This window comes from Puma concolor, chromosome B1, assembly GCF_028749965.1.
Source record: "Puma concolor isolate L17-30 chromosome B1, mPumCon1.1.hap2, whole genome shotgun sequence".
NCBI lineage: Eukaryota > Metazoa > Chordata > Mammalia > Carnivora > Felidae > Puma > Puma concolor.
This window is the reverse complement of record NC_141670.1, coordinates 199,760,071-199,770,317: the sequence shown is the minus strand read 5'-3', so window position 1 is coordinate 199,770,317 and position 10,247 is coordinate 199,760,071. Positions and strand designations below refer to the sequence as shown.

At 49.0% G+C, this 10,247-nt stretch overlaps 1 protein-coding gene across 2 annotated transcripts in view; it reads right to left on the bottom strand.

Moving 5' to 3' along the window:
* Positions 1 to 1,818: 1,818 nt before the first annotated feature.
* The window catches only part of HS3ST1 (heparan sulfate-glucosamine 3-sulfotransferase 1), a 29,467-nt gene continuing 21,038 nt past the window's right edge, over positions 1,819 to 10,247 (bottom strand). For both annotated transcript variants that reach the window (XM_086705442.1, XM_086705441.1), the window contains exon 2: positions 1,819 to 3,701. In XM_086705442.1, coding sequence (XP_086561568.1) covers positions 2,636 to 3,604 — 969 coding nt within the window. In that variant the 5' untranslated portion in view covers positions 3,605 to 3,701 and the 3' untranslated portion in view covers positions 1,819 to 2,635. The remainder of the gene's footprint in view (positions 3,702 to 10,247) is intronic.

Genomic DNA, 10,247 nt, shown 5'->3' with positions numbered 1-10,247 from the left:
CATGGTAGACCTCCATGCTCAGTCAAGACCCCACACCCAAATCAACAATTACTGAATTTGTACCCACATATCCACCCCCTACCAGGAACTGCTGGCCTGAGCCCCTAGATCATGTCACCAACACTCAGTCCCTCCCTTGTACCCATCACCTCTGGTCCCAACACTGCATGGTTTCAAGCATACCATCCCCATTAGGGTACAGGCTTCCATAGCTATTTTGCAAGAAAAAAAAAACAAAACAAAACTCACACTGGAGTCTCCACATCAAATTCCTGGGCAATCTTGAAAACTCACGACCTCTCTGGATGTCTCTACTCTTTAGTTCTTTATTTAAAATAAAATTAAAAAAAAAAAAAAGTCTTTATTTATGTCTGAGAGAGAGAGAGAGAGAGAGAGAGAGAGAGAGTATAAGCCGGGGAGGGGCAGAGAGGGAGACACAGAATCTGAAGCAGACTCCAGGCCACCCGCACAGAGCCTGATGTGGGGCTTGAACTCACGAACCACAAGATCATGGCCTAAGCTGAAGTTGGATGCTCAGCCTCCGTACTCTTCAGTTTTTAATAGGTGTGAAAACAGCAAGATCCAGCAATGTGTTACAGAAAGAAGCCCTCTCTCCTTGCAAAATACCCTGTCAAAGTCAAGTCGGCTATGAATATTTTGGCCACCCCCTCTGGGAGTTGGTTGTTTAATGGCAATCTTAATGGGTTCTGAAGAGGAAGGCGGTCTCTCCACTGTCCCTGCAGGGCCAGGGGTGGGGCAAGGGCCACATCAAGGTCGGGCCAGGCTGCAGCTGCCACAGCTAATAAGGTGACTCACTTCCCTGATAACGCGGCTGAGGAAAGTGCAGGCTATCTCTTGTCCCTTTCCTTTGGCTCAGGCACACCTCTTGAGGCGGAAGACGTTTGGCACCAGGGAAGCAATGTGTCAGGTCAAGTCAGGAAGAGCTGTCTCTGAGTCTGGGCCTTTCCTTTGCAGTTCAGAAAGACTAGAGTAGGAAAAAACCAAAACACCCGAAATCTGTGCTTTGGCTCTCAGTGGACTCCAAGCCTTGGCTTGGCTTGGAGTCAACGTGACCTTGGCAAGTTCCTTATCTTCCCTGGGCCTATTTCTTCCGCCTTGAACTCCTCGCCATAATAATTCCTACTTCCTGGGGCTGTTTGGGGGAGAACTTTCAAGGAGCGCTGATATAGAACGTCCATTTCACTCTGCTGCCTTAAATATAAACTTTGTCAGGCAACGGGTGTATTTTGCTTCTTTGTAGTTTTTGTTTTACATAATGATTATGTTTTCTTTTCCTAGTAAGGAAAAACAACCCACGTATTTAATCCTGTAAAAGGCTGACCGAATAAAGAGCGCATGAGAAAACCGGGACTTGGGGGGGGGGGGGAGCTTGTGTGATCACATCCAACAGGCCAGCTGTTCAGAAGCAGAAGTGAAAGTGAAATCAGGCCTCTCTCCTGTAGGGACAGGTACAAGGACTTCTTCCTTACACATCGCCACCCGCATTGGGCGTTTCTTTTTGCAGTCGTGACCCTCGGGGTTTAAATCTCCCTTCCATTTAAGGATTACACACTCAGAGTTGAGTTTTAAAACACACACGTATTTCTGTCTCTGTGCGTAGGGAATAGGCATCTATAAATGGATATTGATCATTCAGGAAATAGACGAAGCTTTCAACCTAAGTAAACGTCTACACCATTAGGTGGCTTTTTCACAGCACCTACAAGATGGGAACACGCACACTTTGCAACTTCTCCTTTCTGAGTTTCCAGAGACCCCTTGGCATGTGGGGCCAAGCACACAGCCCCAAGACCATGCTGAAGGCCAACGGTTTAATCCCCTTTATTGTGTCGTTTTGCCCATTGCTGAGCTCAGAAACGGATGCAAGCACTCTTTTGAGGCAGAGATGTGTAACGGGGAGCCTCTTGCGGGTATTAACGACTCTTCCAGTCTTAATATTGCTTTGTCCACGCGGAGTCTACGGGGGTTAAAAAAAAAAAAAAAATCCACACTCCGGAACCTGCTGTCAAGAATGGGCGAACCTGAAACCTCCAGAAAATAACAGGGGATATCTCAGTGAAGACAGATCTCACAATGCAAGTAAAAAATAAATCTGATGGCCACAGCGAGACATTAAAAATTAAAAAGAACAATGAAGAAAAGAGAGGGCAAGAGAGAAGCATAATTGCCATGAAAAACATTTCTTTTTAAAGTAACAAAGGAATATATAGATCTTGCAACGAATATAACACAGACAGCTATTTTGAGTCGGGGCAAGTTAATCATATTCAAAAAAGACAGGGTCTCCAGATTTCTGTGTTGTTTTTTTTTTTTTTTTTTTTGTTGCCTTTTTTTTTTTTTGCAGTGAAATAGTTTAGTTCCTTCATATAGAGACATATTACACAATGTTAACAACCATGAAAAACAATACAAAATGCCCTCAATTTACCAAGTAGAAAAATATAACTAGTATATATGGCAATTGTGAATCTAATACTGTACAGAAGTAATTTATGGACTTTACAAATAAATTATAGCTTAAATGCCCTTTTAAAATTCTTCTTTTTCTCTCTCTCCCCCAGACGTACACCAGAACTTACAACGGGAAAGGTTCCGAGCCTCACTTTATTGCTAATCAGTGCCAGTCAAATGTCCGGCCGACAAGCTCGAAGAATTTCTTATTTGGCTCGTGAAAGTATTCGTGCAGTTTACTGAGGAGTCTGGGGTCCACTCGGGGGTGCGCCCGGCCTTTGGACTCGTGCAAGCAGCGGTCCCGGCCGCTGTCCCGCAGGCAGTAAAAGCCCTTGGTTTTGTTAAAGTAGAAGTTCGAGGCGTTGATCTGCGGCGACAGCTTCAGGAACCGCTCGACCTTCTGGATCTCGGGGAAGGGGTCCCTGATGAGGCGGTCGCCGTCGACGATGTGGATGCGGCGCAGCGGGAAGAAGCGCAGCCAGTTGTGCAGGTGCACGTGGTAGAGGCTGCGGTTGAGCGCCTTGTAGCCCACGTTGAGCCGGCCATCGCGCACCAGGAACTCCTCGATGGACGGGTAGGGCTTGCGCTTCTGCACGTGGTTGTAGAACACTTGGGTGTAGTCGGACAGCACGCGCTCGGACGGGTCGCGCAGGATGAGCAGCAGCCGGATGCCCGGGTTCATGCTGTGGACGCGCTCAGGCACTTTGGGCGACGTGAAGTACGCGGGGGTCTTCTCCACCGTGAGCTGCTGCGGGGAGGAGAAGGGCATCTGGCCCCGGTACCAGCCCAGGCCTTGGCTGTAGTGCTCCTCCCAGTCGAAGAAGTGGACCTCGTTCTCGGCGGCCGCCACGTCGGGGTGCAGGCTGAGCATCTCCAGCAGCGCGCGCGTGCCGCCCTTGCGCACGCCGATGATGATGGTCTGCGGCAGCTGCTGCGCCGAGCCGTTGGGGGGCGCGCCGTCCCGGCCGTCGCCCTGGACGGTGGCCGCTCTGCGCGACAGCTCCGGCTGGCCCGGCTCGGCCCCGGGCGCGGCGGCGGCGGCGGCGGCGGCGGCGGGGCGGGAAGGCACGGGCTGCAGCTGGGCCACCAGGAGCACGGCGCCCAGGAGCAGCGCCGCTGTGCTGGACACCATGGTGGCTTCACTGGGCCGGGCGCCGCTGGGTCATGAAGCGCTGCCGCGGGGAGGGCCTCCCGATCAGTGACACATGGGTGTCGCGGGCCGCCAGTTACTAGGAAACAAAGGGGGGAGATGTTAACCCCAAACGCACACAGGCCTTCGTGGAGCTGCCAATGCCGTGTGATCCCGGGCAAGGCGGTCACCTCCCTGGGGCTCACACCCCCCCCCCCCCCGTTTCTTTACCCCGTAAGGCAGGGCCGGTGGCAAACACTTCCTGTCTAAGGGGCCGGATGGGAAAGGTTTTCGGTTTTGCGGGACACAGGCTGGACGACGGCCCCAGGTATGCCCGTTTGGCTGCAGAGGCCACAGACAATTTGCAGAGGAATGGGTGTGGCTGTGCCCCAATGAAACTTCATTCACGGATGCTGGAATCTGAATGTCGTTATCATTTTCATGCATCACTTTTGAGTTTCTCAACAACTGTTTTCTACAATCTGTATGCTCAGCTCTCTGCACAGACACGGGGACAGATTTGGCCCTGCGGTCAGAGCTTGCCCAGCCTCTGCTGTAAAGGAAAGGGCCGGAAAGGTCTTTTGGACCTCAGCAAACATCAGTGAAATACCTCCTACCTGCCAGCCCTAGGCAGTGGAGCTGGTGATATAAAAGCAGACGCTGTTCCTGACCCTTGCCACCCCCCAGGGGCTCCTGATCTAATAGGGCAGGTGAACCTGTATGGAAGACTGAATGATTAGATCTATTTTTTTTTTAAGGTTTATTTCTGAGAAAGAGAGAGAGCAGGGCAAGGGCAGAACGAGAGAGGGAGAGAATCCCAACCAGGCTCTGTGCCGACAGCAGAGGCCTGGTACAGAGCTCGAACTCCCAAACGCCAATATCATGACCTGAGCCGGACGCTCAACCGACTGAGCCACCCGGGTGCCCCGACTAGTCCCGATTCTTTTATGCCTCCTCTCTCTGCATCCAGCCTTTCCATGTGGTGGGGTGTGCTCCCCGACGATTTGATTTGGGTTTGGCCAACGGCCCGTGAGCGGAAATGACAACGTGCCGGTGGCCAGCCTAGGCCTTGAGAAGCTTTGCATGTTGGCACTTGCCCTCTTGCTACTTCGGCCATGACCACGAGAAGAATGCGCCCCGGCCAGCCGCTGGGCCCCAGAGGATGATGGGAGACACATGTAGCAGGGCCCCCACACCAGTGCACCGTGCACAGCACAGCCATCCTGGCTCGAGTGACAATGCATCACCGTGGCCGTAAGCCACTGACTTGTGGGGTGGTTGGTACCGCAGCATAAATTTGGCAGAGGCTCATTGGCATGACCTGGCTGCAGGCGTCAGTGCTGGATGTGCTCCGATTATAGTTTGCGCAAGGCAGCGTGTGGACACAGGTCCGCTCATTTTGCCTGAAACGACCGGGGACAGCTTCCCGGGAGAGGAAGTGTTTGAAGCGAGCCCAGAGGGACAGACAGGCCGGCTGGAAAGAGCAGAACTCCTTCCTGTGTGCAAGGCCGTTCTGCTCATCAAGTGGTTTTACGGTCTGCTCAGTTGATTGGCACCTTGACCCGACAGTTACAAGGTGGGAAGGAACGGCAGGTACCGAGAGGAGTCTTAGCCAAGGACACAAGAATTTAGTCCGCTGCAAAATTCATAGCCCCCATTCAAAACTCTGAACGCAGGGCCCTCTTTGCACAAACTGCCTGCCTTCTCTTCACCTGAGATTTATGACACTGAGGCACTGAAGTCCCACAAGTACACAGCCACTGCTGGGCGAAATGGCAAGGGGTTCCCCAAAACAAGAGGACTCATGTCCATGTTTCAGGGAGCTGATAAACAACAATCATCAAGAGGCGTTTGGCCATCTTCCAGAAAGAGGGCATTGGAAGCTCTTGTCTGAACACAGTTAAGGAAGGGTTAGTGACAGGCCTGCCTGGGGGACTACGGGGATTATAGAGCCAGTAAAAGTGTTCTCCACCGAAAGGGTCCATCATCTTCTTTATGCCAGGTTTAAAATCCACTTTAATAGTTTAACACTGTGTCCAGAATGGATAAATGAAGAATTTTTATGGTCTTCTATTTTTATAATCAAACCTATTGAATTCCCTGCCGCAGAGATCAACTCTATTAACTGCTTTGAAAAATGTATATTAAAATGTATTAACTTAAAAAAGCAATTAAAAACTGGAAACGTTTAGGGGCGCCTGGTGGCTCAGTCGGTTAAGCATCTGACTTCGGCTCAGGTCAAGATCTCACGGTCTGTGAGTTCGAGCCCCGCATCAGGTTCTGTGTAACAGCTCAGAGCCAGAAGCCTGTTTCAGATTCTGTGTCTCCCTCTCTCTCTTCCCCTCTCATGGCTCTGTCGGCCTCTCTCTCTCTCAAAAATAAACATTAAAAACTGGAAATGTTTAGAGAATCACAGAGCACTTGAGAGGGAACCTTCAAGATCAGTTGACCTAATTATTTAGGGGGGAAAAAGCGAGAGACAAAAAAACGTTTAAGGAGAGATGACCAGGCAAGATGTTGGTGCAGAATGTTCTACTGATTGAATGATATCAAGCGAATGGAAATTTTGCTTACTCAGTAAATGCTTTAGTACGTTTCAGTCAAATTTCATTTCCTTCTCAATGTGGGACTGACCCATATATGGATGGGTCCCGCTGTGCTTGCCTTTTACGTGCCTGGGGTATACGTGTATGCCCACGCATATGCATACTTGTATATGTTTGTACGTATATGCACGCGCTCACATGCGTGTGAGCCCGTGTGAGCCCATGTGCAGGGGGTGAGGTAGGTGAAACGCAGGAGAGAGTAACTACTCCACACTAGATCGTTCCACTCTTGGTGATGAGTGCTGTTGACCCCATCCCATACCTCTGGATTCGGACTCAGGAAGCAACCACACACCCCAATCCTTCCACACCTAAGGGACAGAATCAGGGGCCAGATCTGAAATTCAGATTTTCTAAGTATTCACGCTTTTCTTTTGCTATTATGAGGCATCCTGCTTAGTACAGTGCACATCTGAGTTTTTTTTTTTTTTTCCTAAAGGGGGAATTACCAACAGCAGAGGAGAAGCTAAATATATGTGTGTGTGTGTATATATATATATATATATATATATATATATATATATATATGTATATATATATATAACCTGGGCAGTTAGTAGTCTAAAAACTCCTCACTTCTACTTTAATACTTTCTAAAAATGTATTTACTTATGTCTAAAGTCTTGTACATTCCAAAAATATTTGAGGTATATAGGAAAAAAAATTAGCTAAAGTCTCATACACGTATGCTATATATATAGAGGGAGAAAAGCATGTATATGTATGAGCTATATACATATGTATAGCATGTATATGTATGGAACTTTAGCTAAGTGTGTAGATACACACACACACACACACACACACATACATGACATCTAAATACATATATAATATATTACACACACACAGTGGCCACTGTGAGACAACTTTCTCGTGTAGTAGTTTGGTAATTTGAACTCAGTGGCACAGCCAGAATTTCTGGGCCTTTAAGTAACACTCTCGGAAAAGAGAAGACCTTCCAGGTCAGGTGAACCTGTTAAGCGAGGACATCGGAGCCACACTGATCCTGACAACGGGACTGTGCACATCAGAGCACACGAGGGCCACAGTGAGGAGGCCCAAGATGGCTTGTCTAAGGTCACAGAGAAAATCAGGCCTAGACCTCATGGTTCCAGCATTCCAGTCCTGTTCTCTTTCCGCTATTGTTGCTGTCTCCCTAGCATGTGGCCTTAACAGGTACTAATGGTAAAGTCTTGGGCATCCTAAAGAGGAAAGGCCCTCAAAAATCTAGTCAACGGTGACAAAATCCCAGGCCACCTCCTCCAGAATCAGCTGACACACAGGGTAGGAACAGGACAGCATTAGGTCAAACTCATTTGTTCCCTTCAGTAGAGGAGTCAAAAGGAATCAGCCAGACTGTAGGGTCAGGAACCCTGTCTCTAGGTTGGATTTGTTCAAAGTGACTTAACCTGTCTTAGCCTCAGTTTCCCCATATGTAAAATGGTAATAACTGTACCCACCTGAAATGATTTCCTTGAGACTGAAATGAGGTGATCTGTATTAACAAGCCCCGTCCATTAGAAATATGAACGTGAGCCATGTATGCCCTCGTTCATTTATCAAACAAGTATCTAAATCTATTGAACGTATGCTACCTATCTGATATTTTAGTGAAGTTACGAGATTAACTTTCCGTTTTTACCAATACCTTCTCCCCTCCGTAATGCCAAACAGCACCTTTCCCTAGTAGCTGTGCAGGATATAGATCATAGAAATAAACGTAGAACATACAGGTTTAACTACATTTCCAGAAAAATTCCATTATTTATAGGCAATCAAGCGGCGCTCATGAAGGTAACAGTCACCCCTCCTAAAGGTGGCAGGGACCATTTATTTAGACATCCCTGACAGTCCCATCTTGCCCTAGGACAAAGCATCTATTATTAGAGCTTTTATTGTAAGTGTTCAAATGACCCAGGAGCCACACTAAAATTTTAAACTTTCAGGAGCCACATTCAAAAACAGAAATATTTTTATGTTCTCCAAAACGCTATCACTTCAACACATAATTCCTATATAATATTAAGGGGATACTTTCCACCTCTTTTGTATGAAGTCTTCAGAATCTAGTGTGTGTCCATTTATTTACTCCTACAGCACGTCGCAAGGCCACACGTGACTGGTAGCAGCCGAGGTGGCCGCTCAGAGGTCCACAGCGCTGAGTAGGGCTGCAATTTAAGCGAAGAAAGCGCTCTCTGAAAGTCAGATCCCCCCCCCCCCAATGCCCCACTCACGAAGTAGGAGGAAGGCAAGGTGGAACATTTAGGCAGCACAGAGATGAACTGATCATCCTCCCTCCAGAAGCGAACTAACGAATATTGAGCAAATGGAACCTTCTAGAAATGTGGAGCCCTGAGCTGGCATGGGCAGGGACAAGAATGCTCCACGGCACCTGGAACCCAGGCCACCTGCCTCGCCGAAAGCAATGACGCAGCTCCCGTTTGCAGTACCTGCTACTGAACAGACCCTGGGCTGGCATCGTCCCACACTGGGCCCCCGCGATGTTCACTGCAAATGTTCGCCAGAACTGATGTCACTGTAAGAAAGAGGATCAGAGAAGTTCGGTGGTTTGTCCAGAACGGTCGAGGCTGAATGAGGATCCAAACTCAGTGTGAGCAGGCAAAGCCAGGGATGTCGCTGTCCCTGTCACTCCCCGGCGATGCCTGGAGTGAGGGTACAAGTAGTTCCTGGCCCTGACGGAATGCTTCCCTGGTCCTGTTGAACGTTCGTGCCAGGTAACGACCCTTTGATGAGGGACAGGATTTCATGGAAGGATGAACAAAACAAACCCTCTCTTTCCTTTTGTAGATGGGTTAGAAGTTCCCAAAGAGAGATCCAGCCCCCTCTCTGTTCACTCCCCTTTATCAAGGACACAGTGATCAATCAAGCCCTGAACTACGGAAATTCAAAAGACGAGTCCTTCCCATCAGCAACACGAAGCTTCCTTGGGCCCCCCCCTTGGGCCCCCCCCCCCCCCCCCCGTGAAGGTGCTGACCACCTGCCAGGGATGGGAAGCACAGGGAGAGCCCACGGGATTTCTCAGATGGAGGTCTCCTGGTACCTGAAATTAAATCCAAATTCCTTTCCAGGCCTGGGGATTCCCCCAGGATGGGAGCTGCCGGTCTGTCCCTCTGGCCTCAATCTGCTCCTTCAGGCCACACTCCCACCTCGCTGACCTTTCGGTTCCTGTGAACACTCTGAGCTCCCGCCAGCTCTGGGCGCTGGCATTTGCCGCTCCCTCTTTCCAGGATGCTGGGTCCCAAGGCTTTCTGGGGCTGGTTCTTTCCTGCCAATTAGCTTTTATTTCAAACACCGGCTTTCCCTGCAACACGGGCCCACCTGCTCTCTTGTAACCATATTCTCTCCCATCACCCGGTTTCGTATTCCTCATGTACTAGCCCAACCTGGACATGCTTGTTTGTGGTCTGGTCTGCCCCTCCACCCAAGAATACCAATTTCAGAGCCCCCCATCGGTGTCCTGATGCTTTCTCTCTGCTGCCATCCCCCCAGGGCCTGGCACGATTTCTGTGCACGGCAGGTGCTAGAGACCTTATTTGCTAAATGAACATATCGACGGCAGCGCAAGGTTAAGCGAATGGCCCAAGGTACTGAGAAAGGCTTTTAATTCACTAGAAAGACAGACTGAACAGTTTGTCCGTGAAAAAGACTGTGTCAGATGGTAGTGAGGTTTTCAACCTGAGAGAGTCAGGCAGGAGCCAGGTATTGAGAGGGGGACTCAAGATTTCTCATGGTGACTGGACGAGATCACCTGAGAATCTAGAAAATATTTTAATTAAAAAAGGGGGGGGATGCAGCGAAATAACCCTTCGAAATATTTTAATTTTCTCCATAAGTCTTCTTATTACATAATTCACATCATGACCTAGATTTCAAATGTAATTAACTACAGTATATTCCCCGACTCCCACCACTGCAACGTATGTGTGGATAAAGTGGAATAACGAGAATATTCCACGAGAGGTAAGTTTAACGCGTCGGAAATAGTGCTGCCCATAAGCCCTCTGTCTGCCCTGTAT